General features: G+C 51.3%; 1 protein-coding gene across 2 annotated transcripts in view; it reads right to left on the bottom strand.

Moving 5' to 3' along the window:
* Nucleotides 9,050-25,586, bottom strand: part of CHRDL2 (chordin like 2) — a 35,181-nt gene continuing 18,644 nt past the window's right edge. The window contains exons 4-12 of one of the 2 annotated variants that reach the window (XM_018059349.1): nt 25,189-25,331; nt 22,448-22,541; nt 20,721-20,776; nt 18,578-18,746; nt 17,492-17,686; nt 14,260-14,433; nt 13,381-13,435; nt 9,873-9,965; nt 9,057-9,209 (exon numbers count right to left, since the gene is read on the bottom strand). In XM_018059349.1, coding sequence (XP_017914838.1) covers nt 9,119-9,209; nt 9,873-9,965; nt 13,381-13,435; nt 14,260-14,433; nt 17,492-17,686; nt 18,578-18,746; nt 20,721-20,776; nt 22,448-22,541; nt 25,189-25,331 — 1,070 coding nt within the window. In that variant the 3' untranslated portion in view covers nt 9,057-9,118. Of the gene's footprint in view, nt 9,210-9,872; nt 9,966-13,380; nt 13,436-14,259; nt 14,434-17,491; nt 17,687-18,577; nt 18,747-20,720; nt 20,777-22,447; nt 22,542-25,188; nt 25,332-25,586 lie in introns of both variants that reach the window. The other variant, XM_005689975.3, reaches the window with a different exon arrangement.

Raw genomic sequence — 25,586 nt, 5'->3', positions numbered from 1 at the left:
TGCTGCCCAGCCCAACTGTTTTGCTGGGCTGATCTGCTTGCACTTCTCCAGATGTACCACACTTATTTGTCTCCAGGCCTCTGAACATGCTGTTTCCTAGGGCTAGAATGTGATTTCTCCACTTTCTCTGGCTACTCCCTTAAAGTCACTAGTTGGGTATCCCCTCTTCCAGGAAGCTTTTTCTGAAACCCCTCCCCCATCGCCATGGTCTCTCACAGCCCCTCAGTGCTTTTTGCTATCAGAGAGCTTGTCACCCTCAGCTGTCATGTTTATGGCTTTCTTCCTCATCAGACTGGGATCTTTTTGAGAGTACACTGAGACACGGTGGACAGTTACGTCACCAGTGCTGGTAGAAATGGGTGGTGATGGTGGTGGTGATAGTGAAGGGTAGGACCACCCTTAGATCCAGGCAGAGGGGACCACCATCCTGGACCACACCCTCTAGAGGGCCCCACTCTGACCCCCTTTCAGCTGCACCCCTACCCATGTAGTACAAGGAGTCCATAGGTTCAAAAGGATGTGTACTTATCCCGCTTTTAGACCAGGGAACCCAGGATTCTGGAATTCTCTGCCCAGACGGCCCAAGTCTGCTACCAGGACTGTGCAGTCCTTTCCTCAGATCTGTTCTCTAAGCCTGAGGGGTGTTTCCTGGGGGGAATGGGCAGAGGGAGGAGGGTTTGGATGAAACTGGGACATTTTTCTAGTTACTATTGCTACATAACAGATTATGCCAAAGCTTAGCTTAAAACAAATATTTTTGGAGGGAATTTTACATTTTTTTATTGAAATGTAATTGATGTACAATATTATGTTAGTTTCAGGTTGCTACATAATGATTTGATATTTGTATACATTATGAAACAATTACTACTACAAGTCTAGTAACCATCTGTTTCTATATAAAGTTATTCTAATGTTGTTGATTGTATTCTTTATGCTGTACTGTATATTACATTCCTGTGAGTTATTTATTATATAACTAGAGGTTTGCAATCTTAATCCCCTAAACCTATTTTGCCTACCACCCACATCCCTCCCTTCTGGCAACCATCCACTGGTTCCCTGTATCTATGAGTCTGTTTTTATTTTGTTTGTTTTGTTTTTTAGAATCCACATATAAATGAGATCCTGTGGTATTTCTCTTTCTCTGTGTGACTTATTCACTTAGCATAATGCCTTCTAAGTCCATTCATGTTATCAAAAATGGCAAGATTTCATTCTTTTTCATGGCTGAGAAATTTTCGGTTCTGTACGTAGGTATATATATCACATCTTTACCCTTACATATGTTGATGAACACTTAGGTTGCCTCCATATCTTGGCTATTATAAATAATGTTTCAATGAGCATTGATGTGCATATCTTTTCAAATTAGTATTTTTGTTTCTTTGGGTAAATACCTAGAAGTGGAATTGTGGTTCATATGGTAGTTCTAATTTTAATTTTTTGAGGAATCTCCATGCTGTTTTGCATAGTGACTGCACCAATTTATCACCCCACCAATAATGCACAAAGGTTCAGTTTTCTCCACATCCTTTCCAACACTTGTTGTTTGTTGTCTTTTTGATAATACCCATGCTGAGGTTGTGAGGTGATATCCTATTGTGGTTTTGATTTGCTTTTCCCTGATAATTAGTGACGCTAAGCATCTTTTCATTTGTCTGCTGGCCATATGTCTATCTTCTTTGGAAAAAAAATGACTATTCAGATCCTCTGCTCATTTTTTAATTGTTTTTTTTTTGATGTTCAGTTATGTGAATTCTTTGTATATTTTGCATATTAACCCCTTATCAGATGTATCATTGGCAAATATCTTCTTCCATTCACTTCATCTGCCATTTCAGTTTGTTGATAAATTTCTTTGCTGTGTGGAAGCTTTTTAGTTTGATGTAGTCCCATTTGTTTATTTTTGCTTTTGTTTTCCTTGCCTGAGGAGACACAGCCCCAAAAATATTGCTAAGACTGACGTCAGAGTGTGTACTGCCTATGTTTTCTAGGAGTTTTATGATTTCACATCTTACATTTAACTATTTAATCCATTTTTACTTTATTTTTGAATATGGTATGAAAAAACAGTCCAGTCTGATTATTTTGCATGTAGCTCTCCAGCTTTCCAAATACCATTTATTGAAGAGGATGTCTATTCCCCATTGTACATTCTTGCCTCCTTTATTGTATGTAATGACCTATGTAAGTGTGGGTTCATTCTCTCTATTCTGCTCCACTGACTTACGTGTCTGTTTTTGTTTTTGGTTACTGTAGCTTTGTAGTACAGTCTGAAATCAGGAAGCACCATACTTCTAGCTTTGTTCTTCTTTCTCAAGATTATTTTGTCTATTAGGTTTTTTGTATTTCAATACAAACTTCAGAACTATTTGTAAAACAATTGTTTTTTAATGCTTGTGAATTCTGTGGGTCAAGAACTTGTATGGGACACAGTAGGAATGGTGCATCTCTGCTCCATAATGTCTGGTCCTCAGCTGGGATGACTCAGTAACGGGGGGCTAGAGTCATCTGGAGGGGTCTTTACCTGTATATCTGATGGTTGATACTGGTAGTTGGCTAGGAGGTCAGTTGGAGTTGTTGACTGAAGCATCTATGTATGGCCTCCCCATGTGCTCTGGGCTTCCTCACAGTATGGTGGCCTCAGAGTAGTTGGACTTCTTATTTAGAGCAAATATCTTAGTAAACAGAGAAGTAGCTGTGTTGCTTTTGCTGGCCTAGCCTTGGAAGTCACCCAGCATAATCTATTGGTTACAAATGAGTCACAGCCTACCCAAATGCAAGGGGAGGGGACATGGGCCACGCCTCTCAATGAGAGCAGTATAAAAGCACTTGTAGACATGTTAGGCATGTTTTAAAACCACCAAAGACATGCAGGCTAGGGTATTTCCACCTAGTCCATGTGTGTATGAAGCCCCCTCATAGTTTAGGCAGAGCTGGAATGAGAAGAGAGGTGGGCCAAGAGTTGGAACCTGGGGATTGCCCTTCCTGTGCTTCTGTGTTCTGGCAAAGAATTCAGAGAAGTCAGAAATTTTAAAATTTGGCCTTCCGGGTCATTAAGAAATTACGTTTGTCAAAGTAGGAAGATAGAAGATATTTATTTAATAGTTTGTTTAGTTTGATTTATAGCTTTTAAATGTTTAGGATATGATAAGTAGGCTCCATTTGTATTCTTGGTTGGGCCCTGCAAATGAGAGGGGTGGTCTTTGTGATGGAGGCAGCAGCAATGTTGGTGGAAATGGTGGTGATGATGGTGCAAATTGTAGTGGTGATCATCTGAAGGCTCAACATTTATTGAACATCTATTATAGGTCAGTAGTCAACCACATCACATCACCATTGTCTTCACCATCATTATTTCCCTTACTTTCTTCTTCAAAAAGCATGTATTATGGAGGCTGTAATAGGGGCTGGGAATGCAAAGATAACTGCAATGTGGTCTCTGGCTCAAGAAGCTTACTGACCAATGGGATAAAGGCTCAGGAACAGATCTTTGCGATACAAAAAGTTGAATTACAGAAGACCGTGCAATGCTGGGGGCAGCAGAGGGGACCAGGAGAGCCATTCAGAGGAGGGCTTAAAATCTAAGTTGGGCCACTATAGGCAGAGAATAGGGAAAGGCATTCCAGAAAGTGGGAACAGCATGTTTAAGTTATGGAAGAGAGGACAGTAGTTTAAGAAATGATAGCCTGGAAACAGGGATTCCTTTTGACCGTGTGTGTGCTATCCGCACTCTTATTTGGGGAGGCTACTCCCCCAATCCAATCACAGAATTCTAATACCTCCTTCCTGATCACCCAAGATGGACCATCCGAGTTCTTCCCTAGGAACTTTCTATTGGAATTGGAAGGGAAGAGCCTTTGTATATTATCTGACAGGGAGCTATCAGGATGCTATCAGCCTCTCCTATCAGGAACAGTTCACAGCTATCAGGAACAGTTCACAGTATGTCTGCTTCTTAAAAGAGTTGGTTGGAAAGGAAGTGCTGATATGCAGGGTGAAACAGAGAGAGAGAACACCCTGATGGTGTCGAAACCTGTGACCCAAGTCTTCCTAGAGCCCACGTTCATCCCAGCTTGATCAGATGAAGCAGCAAACTGGACCCTGGGATGCAGCTGGGAGAGGAGGTGAGAGAATTGGAGCAGCAGGAGCCAGATCCCCAAGGGCCAGGAGAGGGAATTTCGATAGTATTCTGAGGACAAAGGGAAGACATTAAAGCAGGTGCTTAATGGAGGGGAGACAGGGTGAGATCTGTGTTTTTAAAGATCATGCTGTTTTGATAGGCAAGACTTGCTAGGAAGGAGAAGGGGTGAAGAGGAGAGGCTGATGGCAGGGGGCTTGTGAGAAGACAGATCTCATCCTCACCCCAGATATCGTGGGCCAGAGGGAAGAGGGCAGACCCTGTGGGTTCTAGTCACAGCCCCAGCTCTTCATTGCTCTTTGACTTTGGGTGAGTTATGTGGGCTCTGTTTTGTGCTGGGGATGGATAAATGTGGAGAGAGACATTAGATGTCATGTGGTCATTCAAACAGCCTTGAGCTGGGGGCCAGAGATCCTCGTCCCAGTTCCCATTAGAGAAGGTTATGGCTCAGGTGGTAAAGAATCTGCTTGCAATGTGGGAGACCCAGGTTCAATCCCTGGGTCAGGAAGATCTCCTGGAGAAAGGAATGGCAACCCATTCCAGTATTCTTGTCTAGGAAATCCCACGGACAGAAGAGCCTGGCGGGCTCTAGTCCATGGGATCACAAAGAGTCAGACACAACTGAGCAACTAACACTTTGACTTTGAAGATAACTCCTGTGCGCAGAAACCCATGCTACCCCACCCCTTCCCAACCTCAGCCAACCTCCTAAGGCACTTCCTGTTAATCTTCCACAGACTGAGCCTGTAGGAGAAGAAAGCCGGCAGTGGGTCTATTCCAGGGACCAGGGTGAGGGGAAGGAGGGTGGCCAGGCCTGCCCTGGAGAGAGATGCCATTGTGCCTGGTGGGGCCCCAGGCCTTCCCTCACCCCCAGGCCAGCCCCAAACCACAGGCCACGTCCTGTTTCTCAGAAATACTGCCATTTCCCAGAGCCCAGGGTTCGTGAGGGGACACGGGGAGGTGGCTTCACAGTTGCTAGAGGAGGAGGAGGGAGCCTCTCCAGGAAACCTGGAGGCCAGGCTTGGCCTTATAACAGGATGATCAAGTTTGGAGGCCAGAAAGCTACGTGAGAAAGTTGAGTGGAGCAGAGGCTGTGCCTGTCCTAGCCCAAGACCTGGCCCTTCCAGTGCTCTGGGATCCTTCAGGAGCAGAATCCCAGACCTCCTCCTGGAATCCACCCCCTCCCCCACAACCCCCGCCACTTACTGATGTGTGATCTTGATTAGGTCACTTCCTTGCCCAGAAGTTTCTTCTTCTTCACTATGTAGTTGACAGTCTCCACCTTACTGGGTCGTCCTGGGTGTCAGATAAGACACTGGATTTGACCGTGCATGTGGGAAGGGATGTACTTGCTTCACCCAGAGCCCAGGCTATGCCCAGCCTGGCCACCAAGCAGGATGGCGGATCCCACGGGACTCCCTACAGCAGTCTTGGGGAGCACCTGGAGACCACTCCATCCTCCTCCTGCGTCACACTCATGGGGAGCCCAGCCAGAGTTAGGCAGCAAGTTGGTGACTGAGGAAGAATGGAAAGTCACTACGGAGTGGAAAGTGAATGGAAAGTGAAAGTGAAAGTCACTCAGTCGTGTCCGACTGTTTGTGACCCCGTGGGCCATACAGTCCATGGAATTCTCCAAGCCACAATACTGGAGTGGGTAGCTGTTCCCTTCTCCAGGGGATCTTCCCAACCCAGGAATCGAACCCAGGTCTCTCACATTGCAGGTGGATTCTTTACCAGCTGAGCCACCAGGGAAGCATAAGAATATTGGAGTGAGTAGCCTAACCCTTATGCAGGGGATCTTCTCGACCCAGGAATCAAACCGGGGTCTCCTGCACTGCAGGCAGATTCTTTACCAGCTGAGCTACCAGGGAAGCCCCTGGTATGAGTGGATCTTAACTTGTTCCTAAACCTTCCCTTCCTCCATCCTCACTCCTGTTTCTTCTACTTTTTCCTTTCCCATGAGATCTCCTCATCACCACAACTTGCTTGAATCCTGTCTGAAAAACCCTCTTCTTCTATCTTATGTCTACTGCCAGCCACTGCCCTGCACCTCTCCCCTCTTTCACCTCTCAATCTGTCTCCTCCTCTCCCAGACACTGCCTCAGCCCCCCACAACCTGCTCCTGCCTCCCAGCTCCCCTGACATGGCCATTGCCATGGGCCCCAGAAGCCCCCTCTCCCCGTGGAGAGCCCTTTCCAAGTCTCATCCACTGGACTCAGCCATGCCCTCTCCTAACTTATCTCTTGCCTCCATGCGGTTCCTTTGCTGACGCCCCAGGGCTCTGTCCTAGTCCCCTCCTCTTTCCACTCTGTCTCTCCCAGGCCAGCATCTCCCATCTCCAGCTGTTAGTTACCACCTGCAGGCCAACAGCTCCCAAATCTCTGTCTCTGGCGCAGCCTCCTTACTAGACCATAGTATACCCGAAGGACTGGGGTTCTCGCCTGAGACTCAGCTCAGCTGAAACTCCTGGGTTCTCCCCTCAGCCACCCCGTGAGGCACCAGCTCCACCAGACTCCCTGCTCTTCCTCAGCCTGACGTCTATCCCAGCCCCTGCACCTCTCTCCTGCCCAGGCACTGTCCTCCCTTCCCTGGATCCCACAACAGCCTCCTACCTGGTCTCCGTCTCACTCCTCCACCCGGCCCTTCACCAGCAGGCAGGGCCAGCTTTCTAAACCACAAACCTGACCAAAGCACTGAAACGCTTCCAGGGCTCTTTGCTGCCCTCGGGGTGATGCCAAAGCTTCTCGGCTAGGTATTCAGCCTCAGCTCCCTCTGCTCTTTGCCTCACATTTTATAATCCAGCAACAGTGAACTGTTTGTGGTCCTCCCTGTAAGAAGCTGTTTTTCATCTCCCCGCAGCGGTCTCTTCCTGTGCCACTGTCCACCTACCTTCCCCTCCCTCCCCTCCACCTTTTCTTCTAACTCCTGCTTATCCTTCAGACCCAGTGAAGTGTTCTCCATCTGGGCAGGGGCTGTGTTCCCCATGGCCCTGTGGTCACAGCCCTTGCACTCATGGTGTTGTAAAGACTCATCTCCTGCTCAAGATTTTGGCTCACTCAGGACAGGCAGGGAATCACGTTGGTTCCTTATATCATGCTGGTCATCTTGCACAAGGCCTAGACCAGAGTAGCTCAGAAAGTGTTTTAAGAATGAATAAAGGGAAAGAAAAGACAACTCAGAGTGATGTCAAACCCTGGGAGAGCTGCTTAGAGATTCTGAGTGTGTTGACACACTCAGAAAGCTCTGGACCAAAATCAGGAGGTTCTGATGTGCTGAACATACCTCCCACGGTGGGAAAGATTTGGGGTGTATAGCACAATCTTCAAATAAGTCCATCAGAGAAACCAGGGAGGCAGTTGGCCTACAACATCAGGACAAGTATACGGGGAAGTCATTCCTGTCCTGAGGCCCAGGAAATGCCTCTGCTCACAGATCCCTGCCTCCAACCCCATTCTCCAGCGAGGGAAGGGGTCCCTGTGCTGGGAGGGGCAGGGGTAGGTTTCAGGAGGCAGGGAAATCTCCACTGAGTAGAAGACACCTGAGCTAGGCTTAAGGATGACCAGTTAACAGTGGTAACTGATTCCTAGGCTTTCAACTCAGGAGATTCAGAAGCCACCCTGGACTTCACATTAACCCCATGTGGTGAGCAAGCCAGGCTAGAATGAGGAGTCTTCTCCAGGAGGGACAGGCAGAAGCTGGGAGGAGCTGGATGTCTTCTTACTCCAAGGATGAGGGGGAGACTTCAGGCATGTTCCTCAAACCCCACTGTCTCAGAAAAGGCCCTGGGAGTGGGCAGGGGGATTTGGGGGAGGATGATACCCCTCCCTGCTCAGTGAGGGCAGTGTTGGGAGGCAGCTTAGCTGACTTCCCCAACCTCAGATGCCCAGGGACAAGACAGGGGCTCAGAGCAGAGCCAAGTGGCTGCAGGTGGCAAAATCCAGCTTACAGGCCACTTGACACCATCTCTCCATGGCTTTCCATCAGGTTTGGGGATTGGGGGGGGGGGGCGGGGTGGGTGACATGTGACTGTGGATGAGAGCACAGGCCTGCAAGTCAGTAGGTCCGAGCTCTGGTCCTGGCTTCACCACTCATCACTGTGAGGCTTTGGGGAAGACACTGGGTGATCCTGAGCCTCTGTCTTCTCCTCTCTAAAATGGAAGTAATTCCTATATTGTTCACCTTAAGTAGAATCATGGGCATTAAAACGTCTTTGAAAGGGAAAGGAACTGTACCCATGGGCAGGATAAATGACTGATGTCTTTAATTGTAACTGTTAGGCCTTCTTCCCAGACCGTGGTGCCAAGGTTGGCAATCTGACTGCCAAGCCTTGGAAAGCCTCTGAGGTGAGAATATTCGGGTTTATAACATTGGTCACGGTGGAACGGGAAGGAGTGCGAGCTTGGAGCGAGAGACCTGGCATACAAATCCGAATCTGCTACCACCCTGCTGTGCGGCTTCAGGCAAATTACTGCTCCTCCCTCAACTCTGTGTCCTCATTGTAGAGTGTAGCTGACGGTTGTCAGGACCCCTGCACTATCTGCCGGGAAAGTACTTTGAGGCTCCATGCATACCCCTCGGCTGGCTGACTAGAGTCAATCCCCCTCACTAGGCTCAGTGCCAAAGAGTTATGGGAAGGGGGGCTGCCCACAAAAGCAGGAGGCGCTGTAGCTGGGGGGCCGGGGACAGCAGCAGCCCAGAGCAGGGGAGAGGCCATGGGTCAGAAGACAGGGTGGGGCGTGGGGTGGGTACTAGCCCTGGCTCTCAAAACCACTCTCTGTGAGGACTGGGGCCAGCCTCTGCCCCTTCTGCACCTCAGTTCCCAGTCCTGTAAAATGGGGATGACCAGGCCTGCCTGTAATCATGAGAACACACAGAGACTGGAAATGGACTCAACGGGCAGGATTAAGGGGTAATGCAACTTCTTATTTATTAATATATGACAACAAAAATGATAAAGCTCATATCTGCAACTGTTCAGATCTTTGTTATAAGGTCTTGGTCATTTTGTCTGGACTGGCCGTGACCTTCAGCTCCGGGGTCTGGGCTAGGAAGATGTGCCAGTGACCTGAATGGAGAAAAGAGGAAGAGTTGTGTGTGGGTGTGCAGTCTATGTATGCGTAAGGGTGTGTTGGTGGTATGTGCGTGTGCATACATGTGCACAACTGAGGCAGGGTGACTGGGGTGGGGAAAACTTGGGACAAGGAGGACCGAGGAGGCTGGGTTTGAAGCCCAGAGAGGAAGGAGATGGGGACCCCATCCTACCCCCATAATCCCAAAGGCTTCTGGCATAGGAGCCCACCTTTAACCTGACACCTGTTGGTGACCCTCCCCTCTGTGACTTCCTCTCCACCCACCTGGATCCATCTTCCTCAGGGTGGTAGGGAGTAAGCTGGGGGCCTCTGTAGCAACGTGGTTAGGAGGTTTCAGTGGGAGAGGTTCCAGTAGAGGGACTACTCAGCACCAGGATTTAGGGGCTCAGAGTCCCCTCTGACAGCCCTGTCTCCCTTGCCCCAAGACCAGATCCAGCTGGCTCTGCTTCACCTTCCCGCTCCCGAGCTCTCGAGCGCCTGAGTTGGGAAATCTCTGGCCCAGACACCCACTGGATTCCTGTGCCGGGAACTGACGTCTGTGGCTGACAGCACCCCCCTCCCAGCACCAGCAGCCTGGAACTCCCCAGCTTCTAGCCCGACTCTCTTCCCAGGCCCCTGTCCTCGGCCCAGGGTCGCACCTTCGTGGGTGCCGGTGAGCAGCCGGAAGTTCTGCGCCTCCTTCTGGAAGTCTTGCTTCCTGACTTTCTTGATCTGAATCAAGTGGAAGATTCCTGAGTGCAAAGACAAGGGCATGAGCAGGAAAGAGAGGGTGTGTGGTCAGTGAAATGGGGTGACTTAGACCCAGGACAGACCCAGTCACCTCCCTTCCCTCCCCTATTCTGACCAGACACTGAATCCTGAGGACTCAGTTTCCTAAATATTTTGAATCTGTTCACCCTATCCCCCAATGTCACCCTTCCCCTCTAGGCCCCATCGTGTCTTACCTGGGTCACTACCCTAGACTTCTGACCTTTAACCCCGCCTCTCATCTGTGATCCTGGCTGCAGGCATTGGAAAACATGCCTGTTACCCTGTCACCCCCTCCTTCCATGACCCTGCTCCTCTCACCATCATCATCCTGTGCTCACACCCCTCACCTGTCAACACTGCAGAGGGGCAAGGAGGGAAGGAGGGAGGGAGGGAGGCTGGGAAGCCACCAGGCCTGTAGGGCCTAATCAGTCTTTTTTTTTCTGGACTGTAGAACGTATGATAAAAATCAACAGGTGATTTGCTTCAAACACCAAAGCACTACAGGTGTCAGGGTTGTAGGCTCCCTTTCCACTCAAGGCTCAGTTCACCCCATCCCTTGCCTCTGCTCCAGGTCTAACCAACTCCTTGAGGTCCCTCAAGGGGTGAAGCCTTCCCATTTGCCATCCCTTCTGCCAAACTCCGGCTTCTGTTGCCACAGGTGAACTTCTCATCCTCCCAGCCTTACCTGGGAAGTCTTCTTGATTCTCCCTCCTCCCTTAAATAGTTATAATTTCCTCCTTGGGTTGCCCACACCTCTTGGCTTCTGTTTGTGATTGTTCCTATTTCTAATATGCTACCATTATGTCTGTTCTTGCCTCCTCCACCAGACTGGGAATGGAGAGGACTCTCTTCTTGGGTTCCCTGAACCTGGCTCATATTGGGCATGCTGAAGGAATGAATGAATGAATCCCTGGATGCATGGATAAGCAAATATATGAGTACTCAGTCTAGGCCAGGCCCTGAGGGGGAATGAGGTATTAGCTGGATCTCCTAATGTTTGTATTCCCCCGGGGAGCTGGCCACAGGCACCACACATGGTGCTAAAGCCCTGAGCACTTGGGCTATGAGGTCGCGCCAGCTGTTGCCACCAGGGGCTGCGGCCAGAAAGAACAGATGTGACAGCAAGGCCTCTGCTAGGCCAGTACCACCCTCAAGAAAACCAAGAACTGGCCTTGCCTATGGGAATCCGGGTGGGGTCCCACCTAGGGGCACAGACTGCTCTGGTCCTGGGACTGAGCTCGAGGAAGCTGGGAATGCCCAGCACTGTGCTCAGGCGCCCCACCCCCAGGTGCCAGGGACAGAATATGGGAGAGACTTGCTCCAGAGGCCCAGGCTGCATCACAGTTATGAGATGGGGATGGGTCCTGGTGCCCCCGCCTGCCACTGCACAAACCCCCAAACACAAATTGGAGAAGTGACTGGGAAGAGGGTCGTCTCCATGCTGTTACTTGCAAAGCGTGATTGAAAGGTCTGGGCTCTTGGGCCTAGAAGCAAGAGCTTGTCTGAGGGTCATGGTTGTGCCTTTTGGCCTTTGAAGGGTGTGCCAGGCCTGAGAGTGGCTGGGCTCTGTGTGTCCCAGGCAGAGGTGTAGTGGTGGGTGAGTTTCAAGAGATAGGACAGGCTCAGCTTACTGAAGAACCTTCTTGAGCACAGCCATTCCCAGAATGGCAAGTGAACCATCTTGTCTGGAGGTGAGGTGGGGCTGAGTGCAGTCAGGGGCTCAAGACCATCAGGGAGGCTAGCAGAGGGACTTCCTTCCCTAGTGGGGGAGGAATTGAGAACCCTGAGGTCCCTTCTCTTGAAATGCTAGACTTGAAAAATCCTAAACGCTAAGCCAGTTCTCTGCTCAGATTCTGGGCCTGGAGCTGGCCCTGCTCTGGGGTGGCCTCAGCCCAGTTTTCAGCTCACTTTGTCTCCAGGTCAATTCTCCTCTTCCTCTCCTGGCTCCCAAGGTTGCTGTTTCCATTTGTCTGGGTGAGGAAACAGCAACAGTCTCCCACTGACAATTGGCCCTTGGGAGAGTTCGTTTTGACTTTCTCTGTCTGGGACAGGGAGGGAATGGGGGTGTTGATGGGGTATTTCAGCCACCCAGGGGCTTAGGAGGTGATAGGGTGGGTAGGTTTGCTAGTGAGAGGGTGGCAGGGCCTGGCATTGTGAAATTGAGGAGTCCTCCCCACTTCTTCCTTTTCACTGCACCCCTGGTAATGAGATTTGGCCTTGAGCTGTGACTCCCCCATCTCTGCCATCCTGCGCCTTCCTCGGGTCCTTCCCTAAAAGCATAAGGTCACCTTTGTGGAGGTGACACTGGGGACAGTAAGACCTGGGTTTGAATCTTTACTGTTTAAACTGTGTGATTTTGAGCAAGTCATTTTACCTCTCAGACTCAGTTTTCTTATCTGCAAAATGGGGGCTTAATACAATACATACCCTTCCGGTTTCTTACACCTGTGAACTGCAACACGTTATACATAGTACCTGCTACTCACCAGTCACAGAGCGCCGGACATATAAGCATGGGCTCTGGAGCCAGAGTTTGAGGCTGTCGCTGCAGTGTGCCCCTCTTGCCTTTTTACATCCTGTCCAGTCCAGGCCCACCCTCCATGAAGGTTTCCCTGACCAGCTCGACTCCCAGAGAGCTCCTGCAAGCCATGAGGGCCTGAGGACAGAGGCTCAGCCTTTTACACTCTGTGGTGCCAGAGCAGATGGGAGGAGGCCCAGCATAAACTTGCAACCCCACCTGTCCAGGGACTGAGGGACTCCCAATGCTCAGAGCAACCATAAGGATTACTGACTCTCCCCCTCAGCCTCTGGTCAAGTCCCCTCCCTGCCCTTGCTTATACACTTCTGTGAATGGAACTTGCTCCCTGCCTTCCACTGCAGGAAGACTTCAGGTTGAGAAGGCACTTCCTCTCATTAACAGAAACGTGCTTCTCTGCCATTCTAACTCAGCCAATGAGGTGGGATGAGAAGGATGCAGACATTTTTAGCACTTACTATGGGTCAGGGGTGGTACCTATGTCATTTCACTTAAGCCTCTCAAGCCCCTTCTCCCCCATTCACAGAAGAGAAATTTGAGGCCCAGAGAGGTCAAGTGATTGCCCAAGGCCACACAGCTAAGAAATGGCAGAGCCGGGATTCAAACCTAGGTCTGTCTGATTCCAAAGCCCCTGCTTGTTGTTTCGACCCTTGTGGTCACTCAGAGCACAACTGCTCCCTCTGCCTGGGGCAGTCCTTCAGAGCCATGAAGCCAGCGGTCCTGTTCCCCTGAGTCTTCTCTTCTCCAGGCTGAACAGCTCCGCTTTCTTGGTCCATTCCTCCCACGACAGGGGGCAGAGTAGAGCAGGGAAAGAGCCGCATCTGACGTCACAAGACCTGGGCTCTAGCTCCTCCACTTACTGGCTGTGTGGCCTTGGGCCAGGTACTTCACCTCTCTGAGCCTCAGTTTCCTCATCTGTAAAATGGGGATAATAATACCTAACTCTCAGGATCGTTGAGGATCAAATGAGATGATGAAGGTGAAAGCACTTTGTAAATTTCAAAGTGCTTCACACATTGGTTGTTATTATCATCGTCATCATTCTTATTATCATTCCCTCTTCCACCCCCCCATCCCCTTCACCTCCCCACTGCCAGCCAACCACATCAGTAGAGAAAAGTGACCTTAGAACTAATTCCCGGTTAAAGGTTTAATTTGTTTTACTCTACCCAGGGGATTTACGTTTAACAAGAAGAGCCCCAAAGCTGAACTCTCAGCAATTCCCTTCTCTTAACCTTCAGTTGGTGATAGATGCAGCCTACTGATCAGGGTAATTTTCTCACAGAATGAGAAATATGTCGACTTACCGTAGAGGGATAGGATCCACCATAAAGGAAAGGCTAGATGAGACTGGCCTTGAGGATTTGAGGGTGCTGTGAGGGCCCTCCTGCCTGAAAAGATCTCTCCTCCCAGTCTGCTGAAATTCTACCAATGGACAGCTCTTTCGTTCTTCAGGGTAGGCATTACTCTGTCCTGGCTCCTCACAAAGTGTAACAACCCCTTTCCTCCAGGAGAGGGAGCACTGCCAGGCTCTGGCATCTCAGACTGGGTGAGAGTATCGCAACTGTCAGAGTCACTGTCCCCCTCTCTCTTGGAATCTGGGACTCAGAGCTGGAAGATGACCTGAGGCAGGTCTTCTTGGGCCAGAGGCACTTAATCAGTTCCCTAACACCCCTGGGAGGGGGCGGCTGGAGCACAGGCAGGGGGACAGGCCAGAGTGGGAATGGGCCAGGGCTCACCTTTCACCAGCTTCCAGAGGTAGATCTCCACTTGCTCAGAGGCCTCGCGCTCGAGGGCAAAGCGACGCAGGCTGTCCGGGCTTGGGGATACTGACGTGTGGACGAGAACTCGACCTGGCGCCTTCGGACACTTGGTGGCACTGATCTCACTGTGGCCTGGGTCTGCCTTGTCCTCTGGGAGAGACAAGGAGCTGTGAAAGCTCTGTCTCCCCACTCCTGATAGCCCAGGAAGAGGGACCACTGGGCTGACATCTCCCTCAGGGTCATTAGGGTCCTTTGGGAAAGTTCTGGTGCCCCTGGGAAGACAAGGAGATTTCTGGGGAACAGAGAGGGGGCCTCTCCCCTAGTCTCCTCCCATTGATTAGCCTGTCAGAAAGCTTCTGACCCTTCAGGGCCCAGCTCACATTCCACCTCCTCCAGGCAGCCCACCTGGAACAGCTTAGTTCACCCTGTGTCCTCCCACCTATAGCTTGTTAACCCTTCTTGCTTATGCCTCTCACTCATGCCCTTAGATCCATGCTGCCTTGCATTGCCTTGTGGTTGCTTCATTTGGGTATGTTTTCTCTCTAAAATAAACCCACAGGGGGAAAGGCAGGAATCCTGTTCTTTAAGTCCTTTGAGTCACTCACATCACCAAACACAGGCTCACAAGGAACAGAAGGAAAGGTTTGGGAGAGGTTGAGGCGCTGTTGGCAGTAATGATGATGGAGCATCATATGGAACAGGTGGTGATAACTGTGATGATGGCGACTGTAGGGTGGTGGGAGGGGTGGGGGGTGGGGGATGAGGATGATGGGGATGGTGGTAAGTTTGTTTCTGGATCCTGCAAATTGGATCCAGTCCTAAAGCCTTGACATGTTGGAATTTCAAGGACATTCCCAGAACTTTCCATGTATCAATACTCCCTGATTGTCTTTCAGGGACTGAAGGACTAAATCCCTACGCATCTCCCCACCTTCTAGACTCTTCTAGTTATGAAGACCTTTGAGGTGTCCAGCTAAAAGCTGTAAGCTGTCTCAATATCTTTAAGGGGAAATGGAGTAGGATCTGAGGGTGAGCCCAAGACCATATGTGTTTGTGAAGGAGCCCAGCAGCGAGCCGCAGCCATTCTCAGAGAGAATTCGAGAGAATTCCTGGGTGGTCCAGTGGTTGGGACTCTATGTTTTCACTGTTGAGGGCCTGGGTTCAACTCTTGGTTGGGGACCTAAGATCCTACAAACTGTGCAGTGGAGCCAAAAAAAAAAAAAAGAAATCTATTTTAAAATAAAGAAAGGAAAAGGAATTCCCTGGCTGTCCAGTGGTTAGGACTCCACGCTTCCACTGCTGTGGGCCTGGGTTTGATCCCCGGTTGGAGAACTAAGATTTTGCAAGCTGCATGCATGGCCAAATAAAAAACAGAATTCAAGGTGAACCCTCAACCATCATGCCATCATGCTTCTCTCTCACCTTGCCCCTACCGTTTATTAATCTATAAGTGACTGTTATCCCTTATGTTTAGGTTTTGATTTGCAATTCATAAAGCACTTTCATCAGCTCTATGTCTAAGGCTCAGAAAGGTAAAGTAGCCTGTCTTTGCCTAGAAGAGTAAGTTAGGTAGATAAGTATGTCAGGGAGCGAACCTGACAGCAAATTCTGGGGCAGGTGGAGACTTAGGGTAATCATAGCCACTCGGCTATCTCATTTGTGAAATAACTGAGATGGAAAAATTAAGTAAACTCTGAAATCATGGTACAATACTGGGTGCACAGTCGGTTCTCAGCGTTTCCTTCCTCTGTTTCTTCCCTGTTCTTCTCCTTTCAGTTTTGTAGCCAGCCCTGTCAGAGACATGACCAGGACAGTGCCTTCGACCCCACCTGCCTTCCTTCCAGGCTTGAGGGAACAGGCCCGCCCCTTACAACAGCTCCTGCTGACAGTCACAGGCTGCTATTCTCAATGAGATGCTCTGACGTTTTTTCCTGCACAGCCATTAATCCTAAGGTCACTGTTGAAAGAACTCAGCCGGCAACTCTGGAGGCCTGACTTCTAGAAGCTTTGTTCCCCTCACCCTGCGCTGTTTCCTCCCACCCTTAGCTTTTAAAATCTTCCTGCTTATGCCTTCCACTCATGCCCTTAATCCCACACTGCCCTGCATTGCCTTAAAACTGCTCGGCTGTGTTTTCTCTCTAAAATAGACCCATAAGGTCAAGGGAAGGAATCAAGTCTTTTGAGTGACTCATACCACCAAACAGAGGCCCACAATGAACACACATAGAAGGAAAGGCTTGGGAGAGGCTGAGGTGATGGTGGGAGTGATGACGATGATGAGTGTGATACGGGAGAGGATTTAGAAGGACTTCTAGTTCCAGCTTCATTGTGTAACTTAAGAAAGTCCCTTCCCTTCTCTGGGTCTCAGTTTTCCCATGTGTTTCTGAGGACTGAAGGAAGACAATAGTGATCAAGAGTATTGTGTTTGTGGGGATTCCCTGGCAGTCCAAGTGGTTGGCACTCGGCTCTTTCATTGCTGTGGCCTGAGGTAAATCCCTGGTCGGGAAACTAAGATCCAGCAAGCCTCATGGCATGGCCAAAAAAAAAAAAAAAAAGGAGAGCATTGTCTTTGGAATAAGACAGACAGGGTTCATATCCCAACTCTGTCACTTACAGTTTTGGGACCTGGGACAAGGTATTTCTCTTCTCATCCTGTAAAATGGAGATGAAGATGTAGGTGACTACCCTGCCCACTGTGGTGAGGATTGCATGACCTCATGCCAAATACCTATGTGGCACATGGTAAGTGTTCAATAAATGTTGACCATTCCTCTTAAAAGGAGGTTCAAAAGGGAGGGAATATATGCATACCTATGGCTGATTCATGTTGAGGTTTGACAGAAGACAACAAAATTCTGTAAAGCAATTATCCTTCAATAAAAAATAAATTAATTAAAAAAGAAGTCCTAATAGCCTAAGCTTTTATGACTTCGCCGAATCCAGGACATTACTTGATTCTGTGTGTGCCTGAGAGCCTCTGAATCTGTAGCACTACATGGTTCTGTAAGCCTCGTAACTGAGTTGGGCGTTTCTCACTGCCATGTTTCTAGCATTCCGTGCATCTAAACGCCCCTGAATCCCGTGACTCTGAGCCCCTGCCCCATCTATCCATGCCCACACAGGATGTTCTACGTGTCTGTGCCCTGGGGAGAGAGACCCAGGCCTTGCTCTAGCCAGTGCCCTCCCTGCCCCCAGGCTCTCTTTGTACCTGGACAAATCTTGCAGCACTTCCCGGCTACTTTCTCAGGGTGGTGGCAGGGGTACGCAGTGGGGCAGATCACCCGCTGGCAGTCCTGGCGGCCATCCTGGCAGGTGCACAGGATGCAGGGCAGGGGTCCGAAGGAGCGGAAGGCCGGGTGCCACACCTCCCCATGGGAGTATGTCTTCCCACCGTGCACACAGGCTGGGCCGAGGAAGGCAGGAAGGGAGGAGGGTCAGTACCTGGGGCTTGGGACAGAGTCCAATACTGGGTGGGGGTAGGTCCTTGGGGTGCCCCTGCTTCACCAGTCTGGCCCAGCCACACTGCTTGTAAAGCAGAGGCCAGGGAATAAACCAGTCCCCTGTCCCAGACATCCCCCATCTCAGCACTCAGGACAGAGGTGGGACCGGTAAGTTCTTGTTGAAGATGAAGAGTCCTCCCCGCCTGCCATGGGCACCCACGGTGGGGTGTGGAGAGGGCTGGCCTGACGGTAGGAGGCCTGTGCTGTCAATAGTGGGCCATGCGAGCATGGGCAGGTCCTGTCTGTTTTCACAGCCTCAGTGTCCCATCTGTCAGATGCCACTGTGGCTCCTCCCTCTCCACCAATCAGGGTGACATGCAGTGAGGTCTCTCTGCCCGTCTGCTGCCACAGTTGTCTCCTTGACCTGCTTCCCTGCTCCATCCCAACCATCCTCCTACAGCCCAGCTCTGCTTCCCCCTTCCTTCATCAAAACCTTTCCCTCAACACCTCCTTATCTTGTAATACTTGATTTACATGCTTGTCTCCCCTACTAGTCTATGAGTCCCTTGAGGAAGGGGACCATTTTCATCTCTCTCTTCTCTGCCTCTCAATTCCCAGCAAAATCATGCTCAAAAGAATATTGTTACATGGCCTGTAGTCCTAGTTCCAGGACTGGTTCTGTCTCTAACTCAATACTCTGAACCTCGGTGTCCTCATCTGTCAGCTGGAAGTTTAGATCTAATGTTCTATGAGTCTACCAGCCCATGGCCAAGTTGAGATTGCAGGGATGGGAAGTGGGAGCAGACAGGGGCCCCCTTTTCCACCTCAAGGTCAGCAGAGGCTCCGGTTCCCACCTTTCTTATGTTTCTCCTTCAGAACAATCTTGACTGTGGTGCTGCCTGCCTCCTTCGGTCGAAAGTGGCGAGGGATGAAGCCCAGAGAGGCGCTGGGCCCGGTGGGGGACGGGGTGCTCAGGTCTCTCTTTCTCCCGCTGTCCCCTGAACACGGATCCTGGGAATGTCTCTGTGAAGGGCAGGAAAGATGAAGATCACTGAAGGCCCGCTGCCAGCGCAGAAGCAGAAAAACAGGCTGCAGTGAGAGGCCTGAAGGTGGCTGTTGGGACGGCATAGGCTCTGGGCAGAAGGAAGGTCAAAGACACTCCCAGGCAACGAATCTTTGAAGACTCTCGGAGGTCAGTGGTTTGGAAGTCCAGCCTCCACAGAGCCCTTCTTCAGCTGGCAGCGCCAGAACCTTGGGGCTGAAAAGTAACCAGAGGGGGCTGAGGTCTTGATGTGGAAAGTGTGAGTGATCAGGGACCCCGAGAACTTAATATTCAAGAAACGGAGTGAGCATAAGCGTCAGGACATTCTTTGCCTGAGAAGATTTAGGTGATGGGACAGGGGATGGACCTCCAAAGATCCCACCCAACTGCAGAATCCCCTAGGAGAGAGGACTGAGAGCAGGTCCTGTCCAGAGATGATGGATCTTAGGAGCCCCTTTTCTGAATCCAACACCTCAAGACCCCACACTGCCAGATCAGGTCTTGAGAGGGTTGGCGATGAAAGCAAAGGGTGTGTGTGACGGCCATAAACAGAGCAGGAGCTCCCTGGTCCAAAAATTGCGGATTGAGAAAGGAGCAAGTGGGCTGGGGACAGGGGTGGAGTTTATCACCCCCTCACTGACACTGAGTCACGTTCCTTCTTCTGCAGCCCCTTCCTGACTGTACAATCTCTGAGACAGTCCTTCAGTGTCTGCACTGAGCCCACAGGAGTTCCCAGAGTGAATACTATGTCCCAGCCCGCAGCACGGGCCCAGGACTACAGGAGGCAGCCAGGAAATATTCGTCAAGTAAAATAGAGGCAAGAAGGAATTGAAGAGCCCAGCACCCCTATATGACTTACCCACGTCATCCAGCAGTTCAATGAATAGCTGGAACTACTTACTGCAACTAAGTCTGGTGGGTTTCACTTAGCTGCCTCCTATGACAAGGACAGGGGCTTCCCAGGTGGCACTAGTGGTAAAGAACCTGCCTGCCAATGCAGGAGACATAAGACATGCAGATTCAATCCCTGGGTCAGGAGGATGCCCTGGAGGAGGGCACAGCAGGTATTCTTGCCTGGAGAATCCCAAGGACAGAGGAGCGTGGTGGGCTACAGTCCATGGGGTTGCAAAGACTTGGAGACAGCTGAAGCGACGGCACACGTGCACACATGGCAGGGACGGGGAGGGAGGTGGGGGCATGGTCAGGACCCTCTAGAGAAGGCCCAGACTGGGAAGGGGGTGAGCTGGCAGAGGAGCAGGGAGGGCTCATTAGTTCAGACCTCTGGGAAGTCTCTGGGGAGGGGAGTCCCACTTCGACTGCCCCAGGGTCCAGGTGAGCCAGGCGGTAAGCACAGGCGGAGCTGTTCACAGGGTAGGCATAGCACGGCTGGTGGACGGGACCCTGAGTCAGGGTGTGAGCCCATTCTCCCAGCTCTTTTCTTTCTGACCAGAGAGAGTCAGGCAGTTTAGCTCATCTGAACGCTAGACCAAGATGGAGAGGGGTCAAGACGGAGCCGGAAACGTGAGGTAGCCCCAGAGAACTAGAACCTTAGGAGCGGGATGGAAGGCTGGCCCAAGTCAGAGGCCACTCCGTCTGAAGACATGCTGCCCAGAGGTGGCCTGAATAAGGACAGACACAGGCTCTGGTCAGGACAGTGTCAGAATTTTCCAGGAGGGAAATCAGGACGCTTGAGGCCTGCTTCTGCTCTGTGTGGCGTTTTTGTTTCCCCCCCCCCCCCCAGCCCTCTCCTTCCTCACCAGCCACTTTGGGAGCTGTAATGGAAGTTAAAGAGGAGCCTGGAACCTGGTGGTGGCTAATGGAACCAACCCAGGGGACAAATGAGACATGAAGGCAATAACTGGGATCGCCTGCTCCACAGTCAAGGAGATTCAGGCCCAGGATACCAGCCCCCTCACCGCCCCCTCCCCACCCTCTCCATAAAGCTATGCACTCACCACCCCTCGGTGTGGCTGCGTGGTGTCCTCTTCAGCCGTCTTCTCACTGGACCCATCTAGAAACCCAAAGGGAAGTCCGTGAGCCTCCACCTCCTCAGCCTTCCTGGCTGGAGCCCTGTGGGCCTCCCCACCTCTAGACTCTGCCCCTCCAAAGCCTGGCCCTACTCCTGCAGCCCCTTACCAGTAGTTCCCTTGGCCCCATGGGTATTTATTCTCACTTCTCATTACACGTCTCCTCACCTTTGGGTTGGTGAAATCCCTACAACTGAACCCCAGACTGTATCTCCACATTGGCCTCTTGGTCACTTAAGACTGAACCCCTTGGCTAGGCCAGAGCATGTCATTCAGTGCTCATCTCAGATGGTATAGGGGCTGTGAATCCCACCCCCAGCAGCCTCTCAGCCCAGCCACACCTGAAGTCACTAGGCTTGGCTTACAGTATACGCTCCCTGGCTACCCTTAGCCTCTCTGTCCCTCCCACTGGAAAAGCCTAGGACTCCTCCACCCCTACCTCTCTGGGCCCCAGCACTCAAAACCCTGTGAAGTCCTGCAGCTTCCTAGAGCCCCTCTACCCCTGCCTCACATACAGTCTGGCTGCCACTGAGCAATCTGGAATCAGAGACCCAGAACACGGGAATCAGACTGCTTACTAGAAATTACCAAGCGCACTCGCTCCGTACATACACAGCATGGCTGAGGCCCACAGAAGGGAAGGACTCTGCAGGAATTCACTAGAAGGACCAGGACTAAACTGGTTTCTGATCTAGTGCTCTTCCACAATGCCAACATCTGGGGAAGCATTCCATGGTGGAGTACCACCCTCCTCGAGGTCTGCCTCCTCCAGGAAGCTTTCCTGGACTACCTCAGCCCACAGGGAACAATCTGGCCATCCAGGCACTTCATTTTGCCCAAGCTGCTCACCCTGCCCTCGCCACTGTCTTGTCTCTCTCTGTTCCGTACAGAGATGCTACCAGGATTCTGCTTGACACAGGGGCTTGGAGCCCCAGTGAACCCAGGCCTGTGCCCAGCTCTGTGATGAGGAAGACAGGAAGAGACATGGTCTCTGCTCTACAGACCCCTCTCCTGTGCCTCTTCTGATCCTCTTGGCCTCATCTTGGCAGGCATTTTGTCCCCTCCTTGCAGGCACTGCAGCAGCACCCTCTTCACATGGACTGCAGCCAGCTTCCTTCAGACCCAATCTGGCAGCAGGTGCCCTCATGCCATACCTCCTCCATGTCTCCGCCCCCATGTCTTATCTCCCCTTCCATCCCCACTCCCTCTCCCATTCCCAGGATAGCCCAACACAGCGGGGAGTGGGAGGGAGTGACCCCGCCTGGGGGTGAATCTTTGACCAGTGGGAGTTGGTGGCTGGTGGACCACTTCCTCCTCTCCCTCTATCACCTCCAGGCCTTTCTGAGGAGCAGAAGGCTACTTGGAGCAATAGGTCACGCTTGATGTCAAGTCAAGGCCAGCTCCCCAACACATTCCTGTGCTGTTTTTGCCTCCCTCCCTGCTTCACTTTCTGTCCCCTCCTTCCTGCCCCCTGGGATTATAATACAAATACTGCACATCAGTCTCTGGCGCAGGCTCAGCTGTCTGAGGGGTGCAGCTAAGCCACCACCCTGAGGAAGGCAGGGGCCGGGTGACCCCTGAGGGTCCCCTGAACAGTCCATGGCTGGGTCCCTGAGGCGGTGGGTGCACACTGCCAGATGTAGGGACAGACTCACCTTTGCAGGCCTGGCAGCAGGAGGCGGGCAGCGGGAGGGGTGGGGGACAGCCTGGTTCTGGGCAGGTCATGAGGCCACAGTAGATCTGGCCCTCCTGACAGACAGAACACACAGGAGCTGGGAGATGAGCTCTGCTGAGGACCAGCCTTGGGGCTGGGATAGCCCCCACTCTGGCAGTCCATGGCTTGAGGTCTCCTCTGAGGTGGGCAGAGGGGGAGCAGCACAGTGTCCGGGGCAAGGCCCAGGCAGCTCAGAGGAGGGTCCCTGCACCTTTCCCACTCACTCCAGGCCCCAAGGTAACAGTTATCCTCCAGCTTCTGAGCCTTTTCATACCCAGGCTCTTCCTAGGCTCTCGCAGCAACCTAGTGAGGTGAGATTTTCCCAACCTACAGATGGGAACAGACAATGGAGGGGCCTGAACCCCCTGAAGTCAGAGACACAGCCAGGCAGAATGTTTCAGGCTCTTCCTCCTGCTGTCAATGTCCTCCCCTGGCCTAGAACAGGGAGCCCAGCACAGATGAGCAGGACAAGGGCATGTCTCCTTGAGCTCATCTTGCTCTTATGCAAACTCTAGGTCCCCAACTTCAGGACCCAGCCTGGAAAGGCAAGACTGCAGCAGAAAGGGCCTTCTGGGAGTCAGGAGGCCAGATGACCTTTGGTGAGTCACTTCTCTGGGCCTCAGCTTCTTCATCTGTGAAATGGGGACACTTCCATCTGGGTTGTGAAATCAAATGAGGGAACAGTTATGAAAACCCCTTTTAAACTGCAAGGCACAATGTGTCCCTGGGAAGGAGTGAGATTACTTCGAATCCTTCCCCTATTCCTTTTCCAGCGAGTCTCAGGAGTGAGGATTCTGATCCTTCAAACAAGTCCCATATAAACAGGGATGAGAAGAAAGAAGGGGAGACCCAAGTATCCAGGGGGAAGGGACAAGGGATCACAAGCACTGGGGCAAGGCCCAGGCAGCTCAGAGGAGGGTCCCTGCACCTTTCCCACTCACTCCAGGCCCCAAGATAACACCTTCCCCTACCATGAGTTCTCTCTTCCCACAGCCCCCTCTTCATCCAGGTGCAGCACAGTACAGGTAAAACAGTGTGGGTTTGGAACCATGTGGCCCTGCGTCTGAATTCTGAGTATGCCACTTAACTAGCTCTGTGTGTGTGTGTGTGTGTGTGTGTGTGTGTGTGTGTGTGTGATGTCTGATTTTTTGCGACACCATGGACTATAGACCACTAGGCTCCTCTGTCCATGGGGTTCTGCAGGCAAGAATACTGGAGTGGGTTGCCATTTCCTACTCTGGGTAATCTTCCCAACTGAGGAATCAAACCCACATCTCTTGTTTCTCCTGCAATAGCAGGCAGATTCTTTACTGCTGTGCCACCTGAGAAGTCATGTGACCTTAGGCCAATCATTTAATTGCTCTGAGCCTCAGTTTTCTTATCTATAAAATATGATTAGTGATAGCCTTCTCATAGGGCTTTTGGGATACTGTATATAAACATAAGGCATTTCCTAGTAGGTACAGTGCCCTAGTTTACTTCAAGAGGCCCAGGCCTTGCAAAAATAACCATTGTCTAGGTTGATTTCTAAGTGGTCCCTTTTATTATAAGTTGTTTGCTCTGCAGCACAGATACTTTGACATTCAGACTCAGAGTGATGGGATCCTCTCACTGAAAAGATGGGAGACAGATCCGAGAGAGATGACTGTCTCTGATGGTCACGGATGGAACCATGGCAGAACCAGAGCTGAAACTTGGGTGCCTGACACCTAGAATGGACCTCGTACCCTCTCATCACTGCTGAATCAGATGATTATTTAATCAGAGAGGACCTTGGAGATCACCTTGTTAGACTCCCGGGTGTGCATGCATGCATGCTCAGTCATGTCCAACTCTGTGCAACTCTACAGACTGTAGCCCAGCAGGCTCCTCTGTCCGTGGGATTCTCCAGGCAAGAATGCTGGAGTTGGTTGCCATGCCCTCCTGCAGACCACCCTCCCGGCCTCATGTCTCATGTCTCCTGCATTGACAGGCAGGTTCTTCACCTCTAGCACCACCAGGGAAGCCTAGACTCCCTTAAGCACTCAGAAGAACTGAGGCTCAGAGAAGTTTGCTGGGCAGGTGGTAGGGAAATCGAGATAGCAGGGGTTTCTCCCACCAGTGCGCAGATGCACTAAGCCCAAGGGTGAGGATGACATGCTGAAGGCCACCTACAAATGTGCAGCAGGGCCACGCCTGGAACCCCCGAGGCGGAGGGGAAGACTTTCCAGCTCAGGTCCTGCTTGACTCCAGTCTCTGTCTCCTGATAACACTGCTGGTTCAGCTCTGCCTGACCTGACCCTAGGCCCAGCTCTGCCCAAAGCAGGGGGAGTTTAATTAGCTTCAGATTAAATTACATTTACTACAAACTCTGGCCCTGTCTCTGTACCCCAGGATTGATCACTGATCTTTCATTCATGCTATGTGCCAGGCCCTGAGCTGGGGGCCCTGCAGGATACAGAAATGAGTTGAGAATGTCTCCTGCCCTCAAGGAGTGCAGTCTACAGAGGACACAGAAATGGCCAGGGTCAGAGCAAGGTGACCAGGCAGCTCAGAACTGCGTGGAAGCCCTGAGCAGGAGGTTCCCACCCACAGATGTTCCCTTCCCTGGAGCCCATTCATTCTCATGCCCTTTGACCAGAAGGGACAATCCCCCAGGGCCCAGACCACTGGCCTACATGAGAGGGGAGTCGAAGTTCTTACGGTACAGCTGCAGAGGACACACTGGTTGGGCAGATGGGATGGGAGCAGCTCGTGAGCACTGAAGATCTCTCCGTGTTGGTACGTGGTCCCATTATGCTGGCAGGACCTTGGTGGGGCCCGGAGCCCAGAAGGGGTATGAGGTTCTATAGGTGGGGAGGGGAAGGAGGAAGAAGAAAATGGTCTAGAGCTTTATCAGAACTAACTGGGCCACTTCTCTGAAATGTTTGTATCTTATCCTTTAAACCAAGCTCTGGCCTCAGCCTTCCCAGCCAGACCTCATATTGATGAACCAAGAAGAACCCTGACATTCCTCTCTGACCATGTCACTCCCTCCCATGGCCTTTATGCCCCTGAGTGTCAGAGGTGGCTCTGTTTGAAGCAATAAGGCAAGGCCAGAA

This window comes from Capra hircus, chromosome 15, assembly GCF_001704415.2.
Source record: "Capra hircus breed San Clemente chromosome 15, ASM170441v1, whole genome shotgun sequence".
Classification (NCBI taxonomy): Eukaryota; Metazoa; Chordata; class Mammalia; order Artiodactyla; family Bovidae; genus Capra; species Capra hircus.
Note: the sequence above shows the minus strand (reverse complement) of the source record. Positions and strands in the feature narration are given on the sequence as shown.